This window comes from Hemitrygon akajei, chromosome 3 (assembly GCF_048418815.1).
Source record: "Hemitrygon akajei chromosome 3, sHemAka1.3, whole genome shotgun sequence".
Lineage (NCBI taxonomy): Eukaryota > Metazoa > Chordata > Chondrichthyes > Myliobatiformes > Dasyatidae > Hemitrygon > Hemitrygon akajei.
The window spans coordinates 84,340,760-84,368,489 of NC_133126.1; the positions used below are offsets into that span (position 1 = coordinate 84,340,760).

The 27,730-nt window shown below is 40.7% G+C and overlaps 1 protein-coding gene and 1 long non-coding RNA gene across 3 annotated transcripts in view; one reads left to right on the forward strand and one right to left on the reverse strand.

Moving 5' to 3' along the window:
• Positions 1 to 265: 265 nt before the first annotated feature.
• Positions 266 to 27,579, reverse strand: LOC140725164 (uncharacterized). Its single transcript, XR_012098279.1, has 3 exons — positions 27,513 to 27,579; positions 26,588 to 26,699; positions 266 to 656 (listed from the first exon to the last, which is right to left on the reverse strand). It is a non-coding gene; the product is annotated as an uncharacterized lncRNA (long non-coding RNA).
• The window catches only part of LOC140725163 (regulator of G-protein signaling 6-like), a 573,527-nt gene continuing 572,264 nt past the window's right edge, over positions 26,468 to 27,730 (forward strand). For both annotated transcript variants that reach the window (XM_073040261.1, XM_073040262.1), the window contains exons 1-2: positions 26,468 to 26,739; positions 27,141 to 27,245. In XM_073040261.1, coding sequence (XP_072896362.1) covers positions 27,162 to 27,245 — 84 coding nt within the window. In that variant the 5' untranslated portion in view covers positions 26,468 to 26,739; positions 27,141 to 27,161. The remainder of the gene's footprint in view (positions 26,740 to 27,140; positions 27,246 to 27,730) is intronic.

The following is a 27,730-nucleotide window of genomic DNA, read 5'->3' on the forward strand; positions in this document are numbered from 1 at the left end:
TGTGACCCAACATTCTTGAAGGGCTTGAACCTTTGATTGTTCCATTAACAGCTTGCTGGTTTTAGATGTCTGTAATATTGTGAGAGATTGAGAAACTATTTAACTGGATTTAAATAATGGTTCAATGACTCCATTTAATATCAGAGAATGTATACAATATGCAACCTGAAACTCTTACTCTTCACATACATTCTCGAAACAGAAAAACCCCAAAGAATGACAGAAGAAAAATGCACGAATCCCAAAGAGCCATACACCCCTCCCAAACACGAGCAGCAACAAGCAGCATCAACCCTCCCCTTATTTATCCTAGCATAAAACATCGGTATTCCCACCACCCACCAAGCAACAGCGAAGGCACCAGAGAGAGAACATGGTCCACAGTACATCAAAAACTAACTGTTCACGCCATCATTTTGACATCTCACAGCTCCTTCTCTCACTAAAAAGGGAGAGACAGATATTGCTCCTTCCGCAATGAAAGGGGAGACAAGCAGTCAGTACTTTGATGTTAGTCAGACTGAAGCGTTGCTTTTATTGCGAGTTCCCTGACTCAAGAATCAGCATCCATTGAACCCAGGCTGAACCTGGACGTGTTCAGAACCATAGTTGGAGTGCAATTGTAGATCAAAGAACCCGGCAGGACCCCAGTCACCCTGAAAAGGAAAGTAGAGACATTAGAAGAAGAAGAATATAACTGTTTTGTTAATGGGTTGGGAGAAGTCGCCCTCTCGTTCCATCTTTAGTTCAGCCCCTTGATTAAACTAATTCAATTACTTAAAATAATAAAATGATGGATTAGTCCAAATACATTAACCTGGTGTAAGTTTAATTTAAAAATAAAGTAAGATAAAAATAAGCAAATATTTAGCTTGAACTTCATTTTTTAATGGTCAGCAACAGCATCCAAAGTAATTGTTTGTGCTCCTATTGGGTGTTAAACATAACTGCACATAAATAAAAAAACTGGCACTCCATGGCAAAATGAGATGAGAGACCTGGATTCACTTTGCATCTGGTCGAGGGGTTCTTTGGGGTCCTCAACACTACCTGCCCTCCATCAGTCTCCATATCATCTGCAAGCTTGGCAACAAAGCTGTCTATTCCATCATCTAACACGAGGAAATCTGCAGATGCTGGAAATTCAAACAACACACACAAAGTGCTGGTGGAACACAGCAGGACAGGCAGCATCTATAAGGAGAAGCACTGTCGATGTTTCGGGCCGAGACCCTTCGTCAGGACTACTCCTCCGTTCTGACGAAGGGTCTCGGCCCGAAACGTCAACAGTGCTTCTCCTCATAGATACTGCCTGGCCTGCTGCATTCCACCAGCATTTTGTGTGTGTTATTCCATCATCTAAATCATTGATATACAGCATAAAAAGAAATGGTCCCAACACCGACCCCTGCAGAAAAACACTAGTCATTGGCAGCTAACCAGAAAAGGATCCTTTTATTTCCACTCACTGGCTCCTACCAATCAGCCAATACTCTAACCATGCCAGTACCTTCCCTGTAATACCATGGGGTCTTAACTTGGTAAGCAGCCTCTTGTGTGGCACCTTGTCAAAAGCCTTCTGAACTTCCAAATATACAACATCCATTGCATCACCTTTATCTATCCTACTTGTAATCTCAATGAATTCCAACAGGTTAATCAGGCAAGACTTTTCCTTAAGGAAACCATGCTAACTTTGTCCTATCTAGTCCTGTATCACCAAGTACACCATAATTTTATGCTTAACAATAAACTCCAACCATTGAGGTCAGTCTAACTGGTCTATAAATTCCTTTCTGCTGCCTTCCTCCTTTCTTAAAGAGTGGAGTGACATTTGCAATTTTCCAGTCCTCTGGCACCATGCCAGACCAATGACTTTTGAAAGATCATTACTAAAGTCTTCACAATCTCTATCACTACCTCTTTCAGAACTCCAGGGTGCAGTTCATCTGGCTGTGTAACTTATGCACCCTTAGGTCTTTCAGCTTTTTGAGCACTTTCTTCCTTGTAATAGTAACTGCATTCACTTCTCTTCCCTCACACACTTCAACATCTGGCACACTGCTAGTGTCTTCCACAGTGAAGACAGATGTAAAATACTCATTTAGTTCATCTGCCATCTCCTTGTTCCCCATTATTATTTCTCCAGTTTCATTTTCTAGCAGTCCTACATCCACTCTTACCTCTCTTTTTTTTACATATTGGAAAAAGCTTTTACTATCCACTTTGATATTGTGTGCTCACTTGCTTTCATATTTCATCTTTTCCCTCCTAATGATTCTTCCTTGTTTCTCTCGGTAGGTTTTTAAAAGTTTCTCAATCCTATGTCTTACGACTAATTTTTGCGGTTTTGCTTTTACATTAGCTTTGACTTCCCTTGTCAGTCATGGTTATACTATTTTGCCATTTGAGTATTTCTTTGTTTTTGGAATACATCTATCTTGCACCTTCCTCATTTTTCCCAGAAACTCGCACCATAGCTGCTTTGCAGTCATCCCTGCCAGCAGCTCCTTCCATTTAACTCTGGCCAACTCCTCTCTCATGCCACCGTAATTTCCTTTACTCCACTGAAATACTGCTATGTCAGACTTTACTTTCTCCTTTATCAAATTTCAAATTGAAGTCAATCATGTTGTGATCATTGTCTTAATGCCCCGACTTATCAAGAATCTGTCAATCTCTGCCTTAAATATGCCCAATGACTTCGTCTTCACAGCCAACTGTGGCAAAAAATTCCAGATTCACCATTCTCTGGCTAAAGAAATTCCTCATCACTGCTCTAAATGGATGTCCCTCTATTCTGAGGTTGTCCCCTCTGGTCTTAGACCCCTCCATCATAGGAAACATCCTCTCTACATCCACTCTATTGAGGCCTTTCAACATCTAATGTGTTTCAATGCGATCCCTCCCTCACTGTTCTGATATCCGGTGAGTACTGCCCCAGAGCCATCAAATGCTCCTCATAAGATAAGCCTTTCAATCCTGAAGTCATCCTTGTGAACCTCCTTTGAACCCTCACCAACATCAGCATATCCTTTCTTAGATAAGGGGCCCAAAACTGCTCACAATACTCCAAGTGTGGTCTAACCACTGACTTATAAAGCCTCAACATTACATCCTTGCTTTTATATTCTACTCCTCTTGAAATGAATGCCAACATCGCATTTGCCTTCCTCACCACCAACTCAACCTTGGACTCTTGAGTTTTCTTCACCATTTGAAAAATAGTCTATGCTTTTATTTCTTCTACCAAAGTGCTAGAAGAAATAAATTTCCCTACACTGCCACTTTTTTGCCCATTCTACTAATGTTCTTTTGCAGACTCCCTGCTTCCTCAACACTACCTACCCCTCCACCTATGCTCGTATCGTCTGCAAACTTGGCCAAAAAAACCCATCAATTCTGGCACCTAAATCATTGACATAGAGCATAAAAAAAAACAGTCTCAACTCATACCTCTGTGGAACATCATTAGTCACTGGCAGCCAACCAGAAAATGCTCCCTTTATTTTTCGCCAATCAGCCAATGTTCTATCCATGCTAGTGTCCTTCCTGTAATACCATGGGCTCTTGACATGTTAAGCAGCCTTATGTGTGGCACCTTGTCAGAGGCCTTCTGAAAATCCAAGTAAACAACATCTACCAATTCATTTTTGTCTACCCTGCTTGAAAGAATTCCAACAGATTTGATCCCCTTCAGAATCCTGTATCACCACAGCTTATGTCCTCTCCCTCCTTCCCTTCTGAGTCACAGACCAAAGTCAGTGCCAGAAACCTGACCATTTTGACTTCCCTTTGCTAGGTCACCCCCCCCACAAGTATCCAAAGTGGTGGGGACGTCACATGATGACGTAGGATTGAGACGTGGAAATCCAGCTCTCCTGTAAAAAACTAATAAATTAATGTTTAAGTGAAGAAAAGTTAGTAAATATTTTCTAAAAACTACATCTAAACTACTCAGGATTTTCCTTAGAAATGCCTCCTAAACAGACAAAGAAGAAAACTACCACTTTGAAGATTGTACAAGTTGGGCCAGCCGCCATGAAGAAGCCTCGGACTCAAGTGCATTTCACCTCCGGCGATACAGAACAGGAATCGGCGGCAACAACAACAGTCTCCAAGAAGGAACAACAGGAACTGCGCGTGCACAAAGGAAAGGGCATGCGCAAACATGAGCAATTTGAACTACAAATCCCAGCTACGATTGGAAGTGGAAGTGAAAACGAACCTGAGGTGGATTCGGATTCTCTGGAACATACAGATGAAGATGAGGAGGTAAAAGAAGAACGACAGGAAGAGGTTGGAGGTGGAAGATATTCTGGAGACATAAGAGAAGCTTTGGCGCAAATAATGCATGAATTAAAAGAATTAAAATATTAAAAAAAATAAAAGAAGATATTAAAAATATGAAGACTATGATAAAATGGTGAAAAAACAGGAGAAAATGGACAAGAAAGTTGAAAAGCTGGAAGAAATAATGGGAAACACTATTGATAGAGTGAATAAAATGGAAGATAATATTCTTGCCTGGACATCAGAAAGAAAACGACTGTTGGAAAAAATAGACGTGCTTGAAAATTTTAGTAGACGAAATAATATTAAAATTGTTGGTCTTAAAGAAGGGATAGAGGGAGAGGATCCAATAAATTTTTTTCAAAAATGGAGCCTGGAAAATTTGGAAATGGAAGAGGGAACCCAGTTGATTGAAATCCAAAGGGTCCACAGAGCCTTAAGACCAAAACCTCAACCTGATCAAAACCCACGACCAATCTTGATAAAATGCTTAAGATATCAAGATAAAGAAAAGATCCTGAAGGCGGCTGCCCAACGTGCCAGAAAGAGAAATGGGCCATTGATGATAGAAGGGAAAGCAGTTCTTTCCTATCCTGATATAAGTTATGACCTTTTGAAGAGAAAGAAGGAATTTAATCCAGCGAAAAAAGTTTTATGGGAAAAGGGTTATAAATTTATATTGCACCTCCTGGCAACACTGATAATTTTTTTGGATGACGGAAAAAGAAGATTTTTTTACTGATCATCGGGATGCAGAGGAGTTTGCACAAGAACTCCCAAATATTCGCTAGACACAGTAAAGATTTAAAAGTGAAACAGATTAAAGATGAAGTGAGTTGATGGACATTAAGGACAGAAGAATACTTAAATATACTTTTAATTATAGGATACAGGGAGAAAGGTAAAAATTAGAGAAATATTAATAGAGAGTAGTGATACTATTTTTTCTTCTCTTATATATACTTTTTTCATGTTACGGGGGAGCTGGGGGAACTTTGGATCGATCGCTATGGGATTCATGTGTGTAATCATGGCGATTGCCATGACCCGCACAATGGAGGGGGGTAATGTGTTTTTTTTCATTCACAACATTAGCAGGGTTTTTTTTGTGTTTTTTTTTCTTTATAATCTATTTTTCTTTTATCTTTCTTTCTTTGCCTGGATGATCGGAGGGGAGACACATAGCAACATGGAGAATTTTAAAATAATTCCCCAAGGTACTATGAGAGTTGAAATATTATGTATTATTATAGACTGGAGTAACCCTGTTAAAAATAATGACTAATTTACTGAATTTTTAAAGTTTTAATGTTAATGGACTTAATGGACCGGTGAAAAGAAAAATAATTTTTACATTAAGAAAATGAAAATAGATATAGCTTTTATACAAGAAATGACAATGATAATGATGGATAAGGAGGAATCGATTTACAGATGGAGATTTAATTCAATATTATTAAAACATCAAGATTTTTGTGATTTTATGAAAAAACAGATTCAGTTTTTTTTAGATATAAACTCACATTCAGTTGATGATAAATTTATATTATGGGAAGCGATGAAGGCATATTTGAGAGGCCAGATAATAAGTTATACTTCTAAAATTAAGAAGGAATATATGGTAGAAATAGATCAATTGGAAAAAGCGATTACAAAATTAGAAAAAGAATCTCAATGATATATGACAGAAGAAAAACAAAGACAACTTGTTAATAAGAAGCTACAATATAGTACACTTCAGACATACCTAACAGAAAAAGCAATTATGAGAACTAAACAGAGATATTATGAACTAGGTGAAAGATCACATAAGATTCTTGCTTGGCAGTTAAAAGCAGAACAGGCTTCCAAAACGATAAATGCAATTAGAACAAGTGTAAATAAAATTACTTATAAACCTTTAGAAATCAATGAAACTTTTAAGAATTTTTATTCTGAATTGTATCAGTCAGAATCACAAAATGATATTGTTGAGATAGAAAGGTTTTTATCACAAATAACTCTCCCAAAATTGAATTTGGAAGAACAGAAGGGATTAGATGTGCCTTTTACATTAAAAGAGGTCGAAGAAGCTCTAGGATCACTTCAGAGTAATAAATCTCCAGGAGAAGATGGTTTTCCACCTGAATTTTACAAAAAGTTTAAAGATTTATTAATTCCTCCTTTTATGGAGCTAATACACCAAGCGGAAAGAACGCATAAACTTCCAGAATCTTTTTCGATAGCTATTTTAATAGCATTGCCAAAAAAAGACAGAGATCTTTTAAAGCCAACATCATATAGACCTATTCCTTTGTTGAACACGGACTATAAAATAATAGCAAATATTTTATCTAATAGATTATCTAAATACTTACCCAAATTAATACACATGGACCAAACAGGATTTATTAAAAATAGACAATTGGCAGATAATGTAACTTGGTTACTTAGCATAATTCATTTGGCACAAAAGAGGGAAGAAATGAGTGTGGCAGTTGCTTTGGATGCAGAAAAAGCATTTGATAGATTGGAATGGGATTTTTTATTTAAGGTATTGGAAAAATATGGATTAGGAGTATCTTTTATAAAATGGATTAAAACCTTAAATACTAACTCCAAAGCTAAAGTGGTGACAAATGGCCAAATTTCAACATCATTTCAGTTAACATGGTCAACTAGACAAGGTTGTCCATTAACACCTGCTTTATTTGTGTTGGCGATAGAACCATTAGCTGAATTAATTAGAACTGACTCAGATATAATGGGTTTCAGAGTTAATCAGGAGGAATATAAGATTAACTTATTTGCTGATGATGTTCCGATTTATCTAACTAACCCATTGCATTCGTTGCATAAATTATCTTCTAGATTGGAAGAATATGGGAAAATATCAGGGTACAAAATAAATTGGGATAAAAGTGAAATTCTACCCCTTACTAAAGGAGATTATAGTCAATGTTGATTAATAACTCAATTTAAATGGCCGATAAATGGTATAAAGTATTTAGGTATAAGAGTTGATAATAATATAAATAATTTATATAAATTAAATTATTTGCCATTATTGAAAAAAATTCAAGAGGATCTTGATAAATGGATGACGTTACCAATAACATTAATAGGTAGAGACAATGCTATAAAAATGAATATATTCCCTAGATTACAATATTTATTCCAAACATTACCAATACAATTACCACAGAAATTTTTTCAAGAGTTAAATAAATGTGTGAGGAAATTCCTTTGGAAAGGTAAGATGTCAAGAATATCGTTGGAAAAATTGACATGGAAATTTGACCTAGGAGGGTTACAATTACCAAATTTTAAGAATTATTACAAAGCAAATCAACTTAGATTTATTGCATCTTTTTTTGATGAAGATAAACCGGCATGGATTAGAATAGAATTAGACAAAATAGGAGAAAACATACCAGAAGATTTTATATATAAATGGGAATCTAAATGGATACAGGAAAAGAAAGAATCTCCTATACTAAAACATTTGATTGATTTATGGAATAAGATAAATGTTGATGATGAGATAAAGAAATCTTTATTAGCAAAGAGACCTTTAATTCAAAATAAACTTATTCCTTTTACAATGGATAATCACTTTTATATAACTGGATTCACAAAGGGATTAGATATATAGGAGACTGTTTTGAAGGAGGTATATTAATGTCATTTGACCAATTAAAGAATAAATATAAAATATCAAATAACACTCTTTTCTGTTATTTCCAATTAAGGGCTTATTTAAGAGATAAACTGGGTCAAACAATGTTATTGCCGAAACCTAATGAAATAGAAACTTTAATTCATAAAGGAAAAATTAAAAAAATTATTTCTGGTATGTATAATCTGATTCAAAAACAGGCAATTAAACAAGGAATTCATAAGTCAAGACAAAATTGGGAAACTGATTTGAATATTAAAATTTGTGAAACAAGTTGGTCAAGATTATGTCTTGACAGTATGACAAATACAATAAATGTTCGACTAAGATTAGTCGACTAAGACTAATATAACTTTTTACATCAAATATATATTACACCACAAAAAATAAATAGATTAAACTCAAATTTATCTGATCAATACTTTCGATGTAATAAAGAAATTGGTACTTTTTTACACTCTACTTGGTCTTGTTTTAAAATTCAACCTTTTTGGACAAATTTAAGAGTTTTACTGGAACAAATTATTGGAATACAACTTCCACATAATCCAACATTATTTTTACTAGGCGATATTGAAGGGATAAAATCAAAATCCAAATTGAATAAATATCAGAAAGAATTCATAAAAGTTGCATTGGCAGTAGCCAAAAAGGCTATTGCAGTTACTTGGAAATCGGATTCATACTTAAGTATAGATCGTTGGAAGAATGAAATTTTTAGCTGCATTCCACTTGAAAAAATTACTTATAATTTAAGAGATAAATATGAAATATTTCTGAAAATTTGGTGCCCCTATTTACAAAAAATAGGATTAAATATATAGGTGCTCCGAAGATAAAATTATTGGTTATCTGGGGAAATAAATAAATATACATATTAAAGCTATTATGAACTCCATGGAGCATGTGGGGATCTTCTGATATCCAGGCATTCTTTCTTTCTTTCTTTCTTTTTTCTTTTTTTTTCCTGTAGGGATATGTTAGGGGGAGGGGTTAAGGGGAGGGGGGGAAGGGTTGATAATTTTTTTTTCTTTCTGTAACCTATTTGAAAATTCAATAAAAAAAATTTTAAAAAAAGAAACCCTCTTGAACACACCTAACAAATCCATCCCATCTAAACCCCTCGCTCTAGGGACATGCCAATCGAAATTGGGGAAGTTAAAATCTCCCACCACACCAACATTGTTATTATTACACCTTTCCAGAATCTGTCTCCCTATCTGCTCTTTGATGTTCTTGTTACTATTGGGTGGTCTATAAAACCACCTAGTAAAGTTACTGACACTTTCCTGTTCCTAGCTTCCATCCACAGAGACACCGTAGACAATCCCTCCATGTCTTCCTCCTTTTCTGCAGCCATGACACTATCTCCGATCAACAGTGCCATGCCCCCACCTCTTTTGTCTTCCTCCCTGTCCTTTCTGAAACATCTAAAGCCTGGCACTCAAAGTAACTATTCCTGCCCCTGCACCATCCAACTCTCAGTGAAGGCCAAAACATCATAGCTTCAAGTGCTGATCCATGCTCTAAGCTTATCTGGTTTGTTCATAATACTCCTTGTATTAAAATAGACACATCTCAAACCATCGGTCTGAGCACGTCCCTTCTCTATCACCTGCCTATCCTCCCTCTTGCACTGTCTCCAAGCTTTCTCTATTTGTGAGCCATCCGCCTCTCCCTCTGTCTCTTCAGTTCGATTCCCACCCCCCAGCAATCCTAGTTTAAAATCTCCCCAATAGACTTAGCAAACCTCCCTGCCAGGATATTGGTCCCCCTGGGATTCAAGTGCAACCCATCCCTTTTGTACAGGTCACTCCTGCCCCAGAAGAGGTCCCAATAATCAAGAAATCTGAATCCCTGCCCCCTGCTCCAATCCCTCGGCCATGCATTTATCCTCCACCTCACTCTTTTTCTATACTCACTGTCATGTGGCAGTAATCCCAAGATGAATATCTTTGTGGTCCTGCTTCTCAACTTCCTCTCTCACTCCCTGTAGTCTGCTTTCAGGACCTCCTCCCTTTTCCTGCCTATGTCGTTTGTACCAATATGTACCACGACCTCTGGCTGTTCTTCTTCTCGCTTCAGGATATCGTGGATACGATCAGAAACATCCCAGACCCTGGCACCTGGGAGGCAAACTACCATCCGTGTTTCTTAACTGCATCCACAGAACTGCCTGTCTGACCCCCTAACTATAGAGTCCCCTATCACTGCTGCCATCCTCTTCCTTTCCCTACCCTTCTGAGCCACAGGGACAGACTTTGTGCCAGAGGCACGGCTACTGTTGCTTCCCCCAGGTAGGCCATCTCCCCCAACAATATCGAGCAGGAATACATTGCTAGGGGGTACAGCCACAGGGGAGATCTCTAGCCTCTGACTCCTGCCCTTCCCTCTCCTGACTGTTACCCTCTTATCTATCTCCCCAGGCCCTGGCGTGACTGCCTGCCTATAGCTTCTCTCTATCACCTCCTCACTCTCCCCGATCAGATGGAAGTCAACAAGATGCATCTCCAGTTCCCAAACACAGTCCCTAAGGAGCTGCAGCTCGATACACCTGGTGCAGATGTGGCCATCAACAACTGATTCTTTTAGTATCATCAACAACTGATCCTTTAGAAAGGGTATGCCTCTATGCCAGAGAGCACAGTTTAGTAATAAGTCTCTCAGGCCTTAGAAAATGAATATCCATCACAATATACCCAATGATCAATTATGCTATTGTTTGCACTGTTGTAACTATATGTTGTAACTATGTGGTTTTGTGCAGGCCTTGTAGCTTTAGTTTTTGGTCTTGTTTTTGTCTGGTGGATTTGGAGCTCCTTTCCGAGGAACGCGCTAGACGGTAGCGCGATATTAATACGCAGCAGCCTCTCCGGACTCTGGATTGGGGATTGCCAAATGTTACGTGGATTTTCTGGTGTAGTCTGTTTTGTCATATGCTTTTGTGATATCATTCTGGGGGAACATTGCCTCATTTTTTAACTGCATTGCATTTGTGGTTTCTAAATGACAATAAACTGAATCTGAATCTATGGCACACTCTATTCACACACTCTCGCTAAGGAAATGAGACTGGCCTCTCCCACAATTTGAAACATCCTCTCCATGTCCACTCTATCTAGGCCTTTCAATATTAAGCAGCTTTCAATGATATCTTCCTCATTCTTCTAAATTCCATTGAGAAGAAGCCCAAATCTGCAAAGCATTCATCATACATTAATCCCTTCATTCCCAGGATCATTCTCATAAACCTCCTCTGTACGCTCTTATATTTTAGTTCTCTCAAACTTCGCATTTATCTTCCTTACTCCCTATTCAACTGGCATGTTAACCAGTAGCAAATCCTGTACAAGAATTCCAGTGTCCCTTTTAACCTCAGAATGGCCCCCAGTCTGCAGTGGGCTAGTGGTGTGGTGCTGAACTGAATTAAACTGAATGCTACTGTACTTGGGGTGTGATGTTTGATATCCTATGTGTTGGTTGCTCACTTCTTGCCATTTGTGCAATTTGCTCTTTTTTGCGCATTGGGTGTTTGATTTTTTTTTGGAACAGGTTTCATTGTCTTTTTTTTAATAATTCATGGCTGCCTGTGGGAGGTTGAATTTGTACACCTACTTTGATAATAAGTGTACTTTGAATCTTTGAAGCAAGGTTTAAGCAGAGCAGCCATTGTGGGAGCGGGCCAGTGTTAGAGTGGTCAGGTCTTGGCTGAACAGACTTCAGCGAGAACACGCGCAGGCTAGAATCACTTAATTACTTGTAGAACTTAAGCTTAAGATGTTATATCCAAAAGTATAATGTGTAGGTAAGATCTTTGTGAAGGCAGTGGATGTTCTCCTGTCAGACGTGGGATTGCAGGGTACAACGGGCTCCCAGCTGACTAAATCTGGAGGAAGTGCACCCACTTCAGCTCCTGACTAACAAGATCAAGAAAATGGAGCTGGACATACTTGGGACTGCTCAGGAGAGTGAAAACCTCAAAAATAAGATTTTTACTGAGGCGGTCACACCAAGAGTGTAGGATCCAGATAGTAGATGGGTGACCACCTGGAGAAGAGGAATAAGCAGTTAGTGCACGGTTCCCCTGTGGCTATTCCCCTCAGCAACAAGTAAAGCCCTTTTGATACTGCTAGGCAGATGACCTATCAGGGTACAACAGCAGCAGCCAGGCCTGTGGCATTGTGGCTAGCTCTGAGACTCAGCAGGGAAGGGTGAAGTCAGGCAGAGCGATAGTGGTAGGAGACTCCGTAGTTAGAGGGATGGACAGGAGAATCTGTGGCCACGAAAGAGATGCCAGGATGGTGTGTTGCCTCCCAGGTGCAAGAGCCAAGGATGTCTCAGAGCATTTGCAGAATTTTCTGAAGAGGGAGGGTGGGCAGCCAGAGGTCCTAAGCATATTGGCACCAATCACATAGGTAGAAAGGTGGGTGGGGGGGGGGGCGGGGAGAAAGGTACTGCACAGTGAGTATAGGGAGTTAGGGAAGAAGCTGAAGAACAGGGCATCCAATGTGGTAATCTCTGGAATACTCCCAGTGACACGTGCTAGTTAAGGCAGGAATAGGATGATAGTGCAGATTAATGAGTGGCTGAGGAACTGGTGCAAGGGGGCAAGGTTTCAGATTTCAGTATCATTGGGAAAGTATGATCTGTACAAAAAGGATGGGTTACATCTGAACCAGAGGGGGACCAATATCCTTGTAGGTTTGATAGAGCTGTTCGTAAGGGTTTAAACTAATTAGGCAGGGGGATTGGAACTGGAGTGATATGGTTGAAGATGGGGCAGTTGGTTTACAAGTACATACTGTGTATAGAGGTACTTTGAGGATGGATTGGCAGATGATAGGACAAAATTGCAGTCAGTGGGATGAATTTAAGTGTAACATGGGAGCAAAATCAAAAAGGATGATGAATGCAGCACAGAAAGTCTTATGTTTGAATACACATATCATATAGAACAAGGTAGATGACCTTGTACTGCGATTAGAGATTGGCAGATAAAAAGCCTGTGATCTACAGTTTGATGGTATGTTTTTGGGCCGATTGAGCAATATGGCACTTTTCTGTCTCCAAGGGGGGTTCCTACTGACATGCAGCCTCAATGCCAAGAAGCCTGGAGACGGGCAGCGAGCCCACGATCAGCTCAATTTTTCACCAATTTTGCTGATTAAAATCTTCTGGAAGATTGAAATCGTCAAGCCAGATGTGGAAGGTGAGCGAGTGTTCAGCACTGTCTAGCAGCCTCTCGCTCACTGCTCCCAGAGGAAGGTCCCTACATTTGAATGGTCTCTCACTGTCTCTGCCTCAATGTTGTCAGAGGATGGTACCAGAGTCCTGGATCTTGGGCCAGGGGTTTAATCGACACTGTTTGTAGAATGGACTCTGCAGTTCATGTTACGATGTGTTTCTGGTTTTTGGTCGCTCCTTTTTTGCTGCAATTTTGGGCAACACAGAATTGGGGCGGCCTGCAAGTAATGAACACTGAGCTGAACGGAATATGCCTGGACTCTTTCAAAGTTGTATCCTATATTCTGTGTTCTTCACTTATTCTTTTTGTCGCAGTTTACACAATTTTTGACGTGGTGTGGGTGGGTGTTGATGTTTTTCTTTGACTGGTTTCCATGCTTTTTTTTCTTTCATGGCTGTCTGTGGGGAAGACAATTCTCATGGTTGTATACTGCATACATACTTTGATAATAAAGGTACTCTGAATCTTTGAATATGACTTTGTGAGCATCACTGAGTCATGACTGAAAGAACAACCTATTTGGGAATTCATCCAATGATACACCCTGTATTGAAACGACAGACAGGGAAGCCAAGGGGATGGGGTGATGTTGTTGGTAATAAATGAAATGAATCCCTAGGATTGGAAGATTTAGATTTGTGGGTAGAGTTAGGAATCTGCAAACGTAAAACAATCCTGATGGGACTTATATTCAGGTGTCTCTGAACATTAGCCAGGATGTGGGGTACAGATTGCAATGGGAGACAGAAAAGGCATCTACAAGATGCAATGTTACAATAGTCATGGGGGATTTCAATATGCAGGTAGTCAGGGAAAATCAGGTTGGTGCTGAATCCCAAGAATGGAATTTGTTGAATGCCCTCAAGATCACTTTTTAGGGCAGCCTGTGGTCAAGCCCACTAGGGGAAAGACAATTATGGAATGGGTGTTGCGTAATAATCTAGATTTGATTAGGGAGTTTAAGGTGAAGGAACTATAAGGAGGCAATATGATAAAATAGAATTCACTCTGCAGTTTGTGAGGTAGAAGCTAAATTCAGATTATCAGTATTACTGTGGAGTAAAGGGAATTACAGAGCCATGAGAGAAGAGCTGGCAAAAGTTGATTGGAAGGGAACACCAACAGAGATGATGGCACAATAGCAATGGCTGCAGATTCTGCGGGCAGTCTGGAAGGCATTGGATAGGTACTTCCCAAAGAAGAAGTGGTACTCTAAAGGGAAAGTGACACAACCATGACTGACAAGGGAAGTCAAAGATAGCATAAAAGCAAAAGAGGGGACATATAATATAGCAAAAATTTAAGTGAAGTTATAGGATTGGGAAGCTATAAAAACAATGGAAGGCAACTAAAAAAACCATAAAGAGAGAGAAGATGAAATATGAAGGTAAGCTGACCAATAGTTTAAAAGAGGATACCAGATGGTTTTTTTCAGATATATAAACAGTAAAAAAAAAGAGGCGAGAGTAGAAATTAGACCACTGGAAAATGATACTGGAAAGGTAGTAATGGGAGACAAAGAAATGGTGGACAAACTTAGTAAGTATTTTGTGTCAGCCTTCATTGTGGAAGACACTATCAGTATGCCAGAAATCTGAGTGTATCAGGGGGCAGGTCAGGGTAACTGCTATTACCAAGGAGAAGGTGCTTGGGAAGCTGAAAGATCTGAAAGCACCTGGACCAGATGGACTACACTGCAGGGTTCTGAAAGAGGTAGCTGAAGATATTGTGGATGCATTGGTAATGATCTTTCAAGAATCACTAGATTCTGGAACAGTTCTGGAGGACTGGAAAATTGTAAATATCACTCCATTCTTTAAGAAGGATGGGAGCCAGGAGAAAGGAAATTATAGGCCATGTAGCCAGACTTCAGTGATTGAGAACATGTTGCAGTCCATATTTAAGGACGAGCTTTTGGGGTACTTGGAGGCACAGGATAAAATAGGCCAATGTCAGCCTGGCTTCCTTAAAGGGAAACCTTGACTGACAAATCTGTTGGAATTCTTTCAGAAAATAGCAAGCAGGATAGATAAAGGAGAGTCAGTGGATGGTGTATACTTGGATTTTCAGAAGGTGTTTGACAAGGTGCCGCACATGAGGCTGCTTAACAATATAAGAGCCCATGGAATTACAGGGAAGGTACTAGAATGGATAGAAAATTGGCTGACTGACAGGAAACAAAGAGTGCAAATAAAGGGAGTCTTTTCTGGTTGGCTGTCAGTGATGGGTGGTGTTTCACAGGGGTCTGTGTTGGGACCACTGCTTTTCACGTTATATGTCAATGATTTGGAAGACAGAATTACACATACAAAATGCTGGAGGAACTCAGCAGGATCTATGGGAAAAAAGTACACACAAGTCAGTCCTGCTGAAGGACTTCGGCCCGAAACATCAACTGTTTTTTTTCCATAGATGCTACCTGGCCTGCTGGGTTCCTCCAGCATTTTGTGAGTGTTGCTCAGATTTCCAGCGTCTGCAGATCTTCTCGTTTGGAAGACAAAATTGATGGCTTTGTGGCCAAGCGTGGGTAGTCAGGCTGCACTTGGGAGTACTGTCAGCAGTTTTGGGCCTCATATCTCAGAAAGAATGTGTTGTCAATGGAGAGAGTTCAGAGGAGGTTCACAAGGATGATTCCAGTTACGAAGGGGTTAACATATGAGGAGCATTTGTCAGCTTTAGGGCTGTATTCACTGGAATTTAGAAGAATGTGGGGGGATCTCACTGAAGCCTATTGAATGTTGAAAGGACTAGATAGGGTGGATGTGGAAAGGATGCTTCTTATGATGGGGGTATCCAGAACTGGAGGGCACAGCCTCAAAATTAAAGGGCGACCTTTTAGAAAGAAGTAAGAAGGAATTTTTTTAGCTAGTGAGTAATGAATCTGTGGAATGCTCTGCCACAGACTGCGGTGGAGGCCAAGTCCATGGTGTATTCATACAAGGCTGCAGGCCCGGATGGTGTCAGCCCCAGGGTGCTCAAAGCCTGTGCCCCCCAGCTATGTGGAGTACTTCACCATGTCTTCAACCTGAGCCTGAGTCTCCAGAGGGTCCCTGTGCTGTGGAAGATGTCTTACCTAGTTCCTGTACTGAAGATGTCGCACCCCAGTGGCTCCAATGACTACAGACTGGTGGCATTGACCTCCCACATCATGAAAACCCTGGAGAGACTTGTTCTAGAGCAGCTCTGGCCACATTTAAACCCCCTCCAGTTCGCCTATCAGCTCCGACTAGGAGTTGAGGATGCCATCCCGTCTACCTGCTGAACTGTGTCTACGCCCACCTGGACAAGCCGGCGAGCACTGTGGGGGTCATGTTTTTTGACTTCTCCAGTGCGTTCAACACCATCCGCCCTGCTCTGCTGGGTGAGAAGCTGACAGTGATGCAGGTGGATGCTTCCCTGGTGTCATGGATTATTGATTACCTGACTGGCAGACCACAGTACCTGCGCTTGCAACACTGTGTGTCAGACAGAGTGGTCAGCAGCACTGGGGCTCCACAGGGGACTGTCCTGTCTCCCTTTCTCTTCACCATCTACACCTCGAACTTCAGCTACAAGACAGAGTCTTGCCATCTTCAGAAGTTTTCTGATGACTCTGCCATAGTTGGATGCATCAGCAAGGGAGATGAGGCTGAGTACAGGGCTACGGTGGGAAACTTTGTCACATGGTGCGAGCAGAATCATCTGCAGCTTAATGTGAAAAAGACTAAGGAGCTGGTGGTGGACCTGAGGAGGGCTATGGCACCGGTGACCCCTATTTCCATCGAAGGGGTCAGTGTGGACATGGTGGAGGATTACAAATACCTGGGGATACGAATTGACAATAAATTGGACTGGTCAAAGAACCCTAAGGCTATCTACAAGAAGGGTCAGAGCCGTCTCTATTTCCTGAGGAGACTGAGGTCCTTTAACATCTGTCGGATGATGCTGAGAATGTTCTACGAGGCTGTGGTGGCCAGTGCTATCATGTTTGCTGTTGTGTGCTGGGGCATTAGGCTGAGGGTAGCAGACACCAACAGAATCAACAAACTTATTCGTAAGGCCAGTGATGTTGTGGGGGTGGAACTGGACTCTCTGACGGTGGTGTCTGAAAAGAGGATGCTGTCCAAGTTGCATGCCATCTTGGACAAAGACTCCCATCCACTCCATAATGTACTGGTTAGGCACAGGAGTACATTCAGCCAGAGACTCATTCCACCAAGATGCAACACTGAGCGTCATAGGAATTCATTCCTGCCTGTGGTCATCAAACTTTACAACTCCTCCCTCGGAGTGTCAGACACCCTGTGCCAATAGGCTGGTCCTGGACTTATTTCCACTTGGCATGATTAACATTATTTGATTATTTATGGTTTTATATTGCTATATTTCTTCACTATTCTTGGTTGGTGCGGCTGTAACAAAACCCAATTTCCCTTGGGATCAATAAAGTATGTCTGTCTGTCTGTATTTAAGGCAGAAGTTGATAGTTTCCTAATTGGACTGGGCATCAAAGGATATGGCGAGAAGGCAGGTGTATGGGGTTGAGTGGGATCCAGGATCAGCCATGATGGAATGGCAGAGCAGACTCAATGGGTTGAATGGCCTAATTCTGCTCCTATGTCATATGGTCTTATGGTATGAAGATAGATGGATGGGTAGATAGTGTTGAGGAAGCAGGGAGTCTGCAGAAGAACTTAAGACACATTGGGAGAAAGGCCAAAGAAGTGACAAATGGAATAGAGTGTAGGAAAGCATCTGGTCATGCACTTTGGTAGAAGGAATAAAGGAATAGACAATTTTCTAAACAAGGAGAAAATACAAAAATCTGAGGTGCAAAGGGACTTGAGAGTCCTCATGCCAGATTAACTTGTAGGTTGAGTGAGTGGTAAGGAAGGCAAAGCAATGCTAGCATTCATTTCGAGAGGACTAGTGTATAAGAACAAAGATGTAATGCTGAGGGTTTATAACACATTGATCAGATGACATTTGGAGTATTGTAAGCATTTTTGTACCCTTTATCTAAGAAAAGTTTTTCAGGCATTACAGAGGGCCCAGGTGAGGTTCTCAGGAATGATTCCAGGAATATCTCGTTAACATATGTGCAGTGTGTGATAACTTGAGGCCTGTACTTGTTGAAGTTTAGAAGAATGAGAGGGTGTCTCATTGAAACCTATAGAATATAGAAAGGCCGAGAGATAAAGTGGATGTGGAAAGGATGTTTCTTATAGTGGTGAGTCAAAGAGCAGAGGGCACAGCCTCATAAGAGAGGGATGCCCACTTAGAACAGAGACGGAATTTCTTTAGCTAGTTGTTAATGAATCTGTGGAATACATTGCAACAGATAGCTGTGGAGACCAAGTCACTGGGTATATTTAAAGAGGGGGGGTCAATAGATTTATCAGGGTGTCAATGGTTACAGGGAAGAAGGCAGCAGAATGAGTTTCAGAGGAATAAATATCAGCCATAATCGAATGGTGGATCAGATCCAATGGGCTGAATGGCCTAGTTCTTCTCCAATGTCTTATTGTCTTAGGTGATCTCTGGAAAATCTCCCACATCTAGGTGCTTGCTGTATCTATAATCACTGTGGCTGTTTTGAAGGATGTTGTGAACTAGAAAGCTGACCGATTCATTTCATGGATCTAGCTAAGGACTGAACAGAGGCCAACATGCATGGAATTTTGGGCTACTGTCTTTAGGGAAAAAGCAATCTATGTAACAAAACAGGATTCAGATAGGTTCCTTTTAAAACCAAAGGGATTGTACTCCTAGCGAAAGGTCAGTGCTATTATTTCAGATTTAAACAGCAATTTTATACACTGCAGATCTATTTTAATGCATTTAATAGCTATTCACTGTAGAGGGCAGAATGGCATCTCAAAACTTCTTTTAGCAGTGAAGAGATGGTCAATTTCACTTTGCAGAGATAGGGAAGTGGTACATCATGTAAACAGCTGAGAAAAGCCAGAAATTATTCATTTGTGAATACATTGTAACGCTGCAAGGTATTGTCAGAACATGTGATATCCATAGCTTGGTGCTTAAATCTATCAAATTATTTTCTTATTAATGTGCCCACTAAATGGCAGGTATAATTGTTGTTTTACCCATCGTGTCTGAGGGTTTGCTTAAGGCAGTGATTTCCAACAGGGTGGTTACATATCCTAAGGGGGTGTTATGGGAAATGGAATTCACCAGCGGGGATGGGGCATTCAAGATTCTTGGGGGGGGGCAGTGGTAAACGGCACCCTGACTTGTGGCACGAGACCCAACCGGCTGTGTCAACTCACTGCAGACGTCAACATCCGACAGCCATTCCCAGTTATGTTCATTTTTTATTTTAATTTAGCCCCATTAATGATGGATAAATACGCATGGCGCGATCTCTATGAGTCTGAAGGCAGTGAAGCCTTGAATTGTAATCCTGCTGAGAAACAGAAATTACAGAACGAGAGACAATACAATGTTACACATCTGGAGTATGGTTTTATTTCATTCCCGTCAGACCAGCGACACCCCATGTGTCTTATTTGTAATACTGTACCGCCTAATGAAGCCATGAAACCATCAAGATTGCAGAAACACTTCCATAAAAGACACCCGAAAAGGCTACTTATGGTAGTACTCAGTTCCAGAAGATGAAAGAGCATTTGAAAAGCATTGGGCACTCAAGTCATTTGCCAGGAAAGCTAAAAATAACCTTGATAGTGGCCTGGTCACTTCTTATAATATTTCCAAAATGGTAGCAAAGTGTGAAAAATCTCATACAATTGGTGAAAAATTAATAATGCCTGCTGTATCAGAATCACTGTTCTCAAAATGGATACCAGTATTTTAAAATCAATCCCTCTATGTAATAACTCTGTAGCTCATCACATTGACGAAATCAGTGAAGACATTGAGTATTATCTATGCAGAGCTCCAAAAAACAGAATTTGGGATACAGGTGGTCGAGTCAACTGTGTGACACAAGACATTGTTAATGGTATATGTACAGTTTATCAAAAATGGAAAAGATAATGAAGAGGTTCCCATTTGTAAAATGTTAAAAACAAGTATCAATGAAGAATCAGTTTATGATGAGCTCAAAATGTATATTGAGGATAAACGTATTCTGATTAGGAACATGATATCTTGTGCAACGGATGGAGCACCATAAATGACAGGTCACCATCTTCTTCTTCTGGCTATCCATCCCATAGGATGATGATGGTTCCTTTCAGTCAGTTAGTGGGATTTGGATACCCCCCACTCCCCCCCAGAAAGGAACAGCGTGTGCGTGAATGGTTTTCAGGTGAGTAGGTGGTTGCACAAGTCCAGATCCACCCTCTTGACATCCCCTCCTGGATCCAGCGGCATGGTGGGGTCCAAGACGGCTGGAGGAAGTTCTGTTGCAGTGAATGGTCAGACCAAGTTTCGATGCAAGGGATGCCCTTTCCATGCTTCACGGCACGTGTTTGCTAGATGGCCGTTGACCTTATGAGAGGGTTCATCCGCCCTTTGACAGGTCTTGTTTTTTGTCCTGCAGGGTGTCTAGCCACCCTCCCCACCAGGCAAGCCTGGTGGGGGAGCCGGTTTAGTCGCTGACCACCCGACCATGTGACAGGTAGTACTGGGTTACATGGTGCCAGTAGCACTCAGACCAGTGACCTGACAGGTCACCATGCTGGTTTAGTGGCATTTATGAAAAAGAAATTCCAAGTCTGTTTGCAATCTATTGTGTAATTCATCATTAACAACTCACAGCCAAAAACCTCAGCCAGTGACTTTTTTCCCAAGCATGACTCTTGTAATATCTGCTATCAATAAAATTAAAGCCTCCATTAAATAGCAGAATATTTCATCAGTTATGCCAAGAATACAAAGAAGAGTTTGAACACTTGCTTTTTCACACTGAAGTGCATTGGCTGTCAGAAGAATTATGCTTAAAATATTTCTTTGAACTTTTTGACGCTGTGGTTGAATTTTTGCTGTAAGTTGACAAGAGCTTGGGAAACAAGATTAAACTTCTACGTGGAGATGTTGCTTACCTATCCGATGTATATGGCAAAATGAACATTTTAAATATGAAATTGCAGGGTGAGTATTTCAATTTAATCCAGGCAAAAAGTGCAGCATCCACTTTTATAGGAAAATTGGGAATATTTAAGTAAAACATTGAGAGAACAATGTTCTCAGTTTCCCTGCATGGAAAGTATGACATTCTCTTTCATAGACGGTGATTTGCAAAAGTACTGCTTACACCTGCAGTCACTGAAGAAGGATTTTCAGAAAATATTCAAGGATTTGAACAATGGGAAATTATGGACTGGGTAATTAACCCATTTCTTTGCAAGGTGAAAGAAAAGGGAGAGCTTGCCAGAAGAAATGATCAAAATTCTGAATGATGAAGAAGCAAAACTGCTTTTCAAAAATGTTAGCTTTTGTGGTATATGGCTACACTGTCATACAAAGTTTCTTGGTCTTTGGAGATGAGCCAAACTGCTTTCATTGCATTTCCATCCTCCTACCTTGTTGAAAGAGGCTACAGCACAGTGAACCACACACTCACAAATAACAGAAACCATTTGGATATTGCTGTGCATGGGGAGTTAAGGCTTTTGCTGTCACAACTTGAACCAGATGTTTCAATTCTTGCTAAAAAACCATCAAGCTCAAAGATCACTTTGATACTGAAGCTGCTGTACAGTGTACAGGTATAGTGTAAGCTAGGTTTAAAGACAAAGAAAAATTTGAAGCAGAATCTTTTTTCTCATGATAGGATATGGTAGACATATTTTTACACTGTGGGGATGCCAGAAAGAGTATTGTAACTAAGAGGGGCTTTGGCAAGTATGAAAGTGTTTGCAGGGGCATTGTGCTAAAAAAAAAAGTTGGGTAATACTGCAGTCCACTGATGTAACCTCTGTACTTGGTTTTAACCCTTGGCTGTAACCAACGGCATATGCTTACACACAGCTCTCTCTGGCTGTACAGGTGATCAACTCTATTTGCAGTTCCCTTGCACATTTACCAAAATTTATCCTTAACTCTAATTACTTTATAATCTAATAAGCCACACCTTTTCCAATCTAACTGATGCAGCTCTTCCTTCTCACTGTACCATCTTTGTCCTTCTGCTTCTGACAGCATAGCCAATCCAAAGTAAGAATGTTTGATGTCCAACTATTAATACAACAAAGATGCTTTGATGGGGAAAATGTTTGAGGTTATCAGCATTTTAAAATGATTAGTGGGTTTATTCTCATGTTTACTGCTTTCAAAAGCCTGCTAACGGTTGTCTTGTTTTCACCTGATGACTTATTGAGTGATATTACCACATGGTAAGAGCTCGAGAAGAAAACCATCAGCCAAACATTTCTTGCTGTAGATATCTGACAACACGAGGGGAAAAAGAACACTCAGTTAAAAAAGCTGCAATTGTGTTGTGCACAAATTATTATACTTAACCCATGGCTAGCTGGAATGCAATCCAATAGCAAGTCATATATTTTTTAAATACTTTAGTTTCTCCTGTTTGTATAGTAGTTGATTATAGACTTGGAAGTTCTTATACTTGAACACCCGGTCCATTAGTCAGAGATGTATAGAAAATAACGAGAACATTTTCCTTAAATCTGTGGCCTGTGGAACATAATGATACTTACTTAGGTGGCTATAAATTTATACTGTCAATATATTTGTTTCTCAGGCTGTGGGGTCACAGTTAAGGCTACATTAATTGTCTATGCATGGTTACCATGAGAAATGCTGACAAAAATTCTAGTTGAATTGCTGATACCTTTAAGGTAATAATGGTCCCATACTGAACCTAACTACCATGAAAGAACAGACAAGTCAGGATGATGTATGGCTTGAAGTTGACTGTATTTTAAGAACTTTATTGCTGTCGTCATTAATAGCAGTCAGGGGATGGGATGACCAAAGTAAGATTAAGGAGTTGATATTTTATGTTTTGAAACTGGTCAACTAATACACCAAGTGGAGGGAGTGAGCTTAACAGGTGTTCTGATCTATTTGTATTTAATATGTGGGAGGACGGGAGGATGAATACAGGGTCCTGGTGGAGGACTTTGTCAAATGGTGCAAGCTGAATCATCTGCAGCTCAACATCAGTAAGACAAAGGAGATGGAGATGGACATTAGGAAGACTAAGTCTGCACTGCTCCCTGTTGCTATTGATGGTGAGGATGTGGATGTGCTGAGGACCTACCTGTACCTGGGGGTGCGCCTGGATGACAGACTTGAGTGGAGCACCAACACAGAGGCTGCGTACAAGAAGGGCCAGAGTTGCCTCTACTTCTAAGCGAGCGTCAATTCAGCAGTCAAATCTCAGAGTCACCTCCTGAGTGAATTTGGTCTGTGTTAACAGATGAGTACTAGGACATTCCATCCAAGCCCAGGGTGGGACAGTGCTGTGTCACAGTTCCACTGCCCTGGGTTCGGTTCTCCCCTACGGTACAATCTTTATTGTACATTCTCCCTGTGACTGCATGACTTTGCTCTGACTTCCTTCCTCATCCAAAAAGCCTCTTGGATTATTATGTTTATAGGAACTGTAAGTTGTGCCAGGTGCCAAGTTTCTGACACATCCTTATATCTTCTCATGGACCATGACCAATCACAAGTGAATGCCAAATCTCTGCCTCCAGGATAATTACAGATCTCCTCAACATCAGATTTCCTTTCCATAACCCCCAACCTGATAGTGCCCCAACCTTTCACTCTCTGCTTTCTTTCTCTTATTAAAACAACTCTTGATCTTTTTGGCTCTATAATGCTTTGAGGTAATTGTGAATTACCACTGGATTAAAATAAAAGAGCCATTTTGAGTACTGTATATCATGGTATTGGAGTTGGAATTTAATAATTTCTCTGACTGTAAGTCAGGATTTTAGTTTATTGTATGGTGCTTGTTTTCTTGTATTTTAATCAAGCAATCTACCATGAATCTTATTTCTATTAAATACTGACTGCTGTGAGGACAATGTTTGTATTCTGTGGCAGGGCCTGAACAGTAAGAGGTAGTGCAGCTGTTTGTTTTAGAGCTTTTATGGAGTTTAGCGCTTAGATGATCAAATGTTGGCTTCTTTTTCCTTTTCAAAAATCATTTTATCATTCCCAGCTAAGTTATAAAATTTCTATCAGTAAAATGAGATCCCTGAAATTGAACCATAATAAGCAGCTACTGCTGAGTTGTGCATTCTGACATTCCACACATTTGTCACAAAGGAAATGATGATGAACTCTTCAGCAGTGATCCACAGAGTTGTGTATCATGGGCAAACCTTTTCAGGCGTTTGCTTTCCGTTGGCTAGAATAGTTTGACGACAGCAGTTCTGAGCAATTGTTGCTATTAGTGAGTTATGTCGCTAGCAAACCGCCATCATTTCAAGCAGTGTTCATTAACCACCAAAAGGACACTACCTGAGTGTTTCCTCTAATATTGCTCCTTCCCTGCTTCAGAAATAAATCTATTTGCATAGCCTGGTCACTCTCAGCTGTGCCTGGCTCAGTAGCAGCCAAGGATTGAAGTAATGTTTCTGGCTCAGTAGCAGATCAGAAAAATGCCAGAAGAAAATTGCTCTTTGCATGACGAAATAGAACTTTAAACATTTTACTGAAGAACAATATTCTATTTGTTCCCTTTCAATCTTTTTATACTGTTTGATTATCTAGGAAACTTAGGGAAATCACTGTTAATTCAATTGTTTCTGAAGCTACATCTTAATAAAACCCTTTGATGCAGGTCATATAGTCAAGGGATTTGTTGCTTCTGGGATTTCTCTTTGGTAATACTAAGTTCCTCACACTTCCTCCCTGGGGCTCAAGTGTAATGAAGAGGATAATCATTGTGTGTATTTTTAATTGTTCATAGCTGAAGAATGAATCTGGATTCCATTTATTGCATAATGTCAACATTCATCCACTTACACATCTTCATAAGGTTATGAACTTGAATATCCCATTCTTGGATTTCTGGAGAATATGTTTAATACCCATGAATGACACAAGAAAATAGCACCCTGGGTCTTTTTAATTGAGCCAGCATAAATTAATAAAACCATGTGATTGAGATAACCAATATTTATGAGTAGGAAGATAAATGATGCCAGGGTTAGGAATTAGACTAGGGTAAAATGATGCAATGCAGTGGTTCTAGAGACAAGGGGCAGTGGGACAAATGCAGGTTTCACCACTGGGTTAATAACTGACCTGTTCTGGGGAATTGATAGTGAGGGGAGTTGTGGGAAGGTGAGGTTGAGAGGGGTTGTTCGAGGGGAGTGTAACTATAGCAAAGCAGAAGCTTTCTGTCACCAAACAATACCACAATCATGAAAACAATCTACTCATATGAAAACTGCCCTTTCAGAAAAAAATTTCATTTTGCTGACTACAGCTGATCACAGTCATCTGTATACCTGGGATAACAAGAATGGTTGTTGAGCCTTAATATTTGCAAATGTCTTGCACCTGAACTTTTCAGAGCAAAATTCCATACCATAATATTTGAATTCTTACTGACTTCTATTATTCTGTACATAAAAGAAATTCACATGTAGATGTCCCAGCATTAGTCCATGCTAACCAGAACTGCAGTGTGCAAATTTCACTGAAAGTCTAAATAGTCCGTATCCCAATGAGTTACGATGAACATCAAATGTTAGTTCTAAAGGTACAGAGGCCGATGCGCTTCGGTATCTACCCAAGAGTTGTTGCTAGCAATCGTCAGTGATTCATTGTCAGACCAAAGTCTAGAAAGGAGACGTACGACGATAGCAAAGAGTGAACTAAATGTAGCAGTATATTAAAGCAACTGGAACAACCAATGTTTTTTTCTGATAGCCTGCCACCATGCGCAATGGTTTTTCGCAACAATTATCTGCCTGGTTTTACACAGAAAACGTATAATTACTCTTCCAACAGTTTTACTCCTGAGAAAGGGAATCCCCTGGCATGTGGGCGCCGAAATTTCCGCTGTCTTCGGGTGCTGAAATAGCTGCCAGCCTCCTAGCAATCGGAAGTGCAAAATCATACGCATTCACCCTGATCTGACACGCCATACCATGTGTTGTAAGTTTGTCCGCAGCCGTGAGGGAAGAAATAACATCCCCAAGCGCCGTTTCACATTTTATTTGTAGAGAGCGCGGCTTTTGGGGGGCGGGGTGACATCGCTGCAATGAACAGCGGTGACAGGAGAAATTAGTACTTCGGCGCAATTTGGGGGGGGGGGGGGGGAGCTACCTTGTTTTTTAAAAAAGCGTGCGCTGCTGAGTGCCAGGGGAGCCGGCAGCGTCAGTGGGCGCTGCTGTAGTCGCAGCTCGTGGAGCTTGGGTGAAGGAGTGAGAGAGTGAGTGGAGGCGGTGCGCGCAGTCGATAGATCCTCCTTCTCACTCCCAGCACTGACTCACCTGCAGCCAGTCCCCGCTCTCCTGAAGAATCGAACACACGTAGACAACCCATCTCATCCCACTCACTGTCAGTCAACATGCTCACCACTGCCTGATTCTCCAGCCGTCGGCGCTGTAGAAGGGGACGGAAAAGTCACATCTCGTTTGCTAAGGTACGATATAGGCCAAGCGATGTAGAGAAGTGTGCGCGCATGCATTTTATATATTATAAAATGCTTATTATTTGTTACTTTTCCGAGCATCATGACAATTTGCATAAGGGTCGCTATTTATGGATAATGATTGGATGTTTTATTTTTGGTTTGGGAGATAATTATTGTTCTTTTCTTCACCACCATTCCTTGCGAAGAGTTAAAAATAGTTTGCAGTCAGCGTGCGCTGGGTTGGAGTTCGGGGGCAGCTCGGTTGGTGGGATGTATGTACAAAGCAGGCGACAGTCAGAGTGGGTACATCGGTCATCTGCGTTGAGGTGAAGCGGACGATCTAATTCAACGGATTGGTTGTGTATGCCTGTGTGGACAGTGTCACCCATTCCCTTTATTCCTGTTTGTAGAGTTCGGCTAACGGTCCCGGGATGGCTCAAGGCTCCTCTGAGCAAATTGTTCCCCGGGGTAGTGAGTCCGAGGAAACTTCCCCCAATATGCTGGTGTACCGAAAGGTAGGCACACTGGCTTCCTCGCTCTTCGGGATTTTTGTTTCTTCCTTACTGACGGGATGTTTATTTTAATGTGCAGAAGTTGATTTCTGTGAAATATAATATGTGGATCTGTTAACTTTGCTTAACGTCTATGATGATAATTAGCGCCTTACGCTGCAGGGGTTTGAGAGAAACTTCTGTTTTGCACGGCATACTCCACAAATCTTAACGTAGCCCTAGTATTTGGCGTTGCGCTCAGTTATCTTACTGGACTTGAAACAGTCTTACCCGTACTGTTAGGAGAGCGATAAGTTCTCCCGGTATTCTCGCCCACCGGGCCGCACTGAAAAAATAACACGCCTTCCCGTTTCCGCAAGCGGAAAGGGCGGGGAAGTAGAGAGGTGTGTTTATCCACTCGGAAACGGTACAACGTGGTAGATAGGTCGCTGTGCAAATTCAAATATATATTGTATTGGTCGTTAAACAATTAGAGTGTTTGTTCTCCC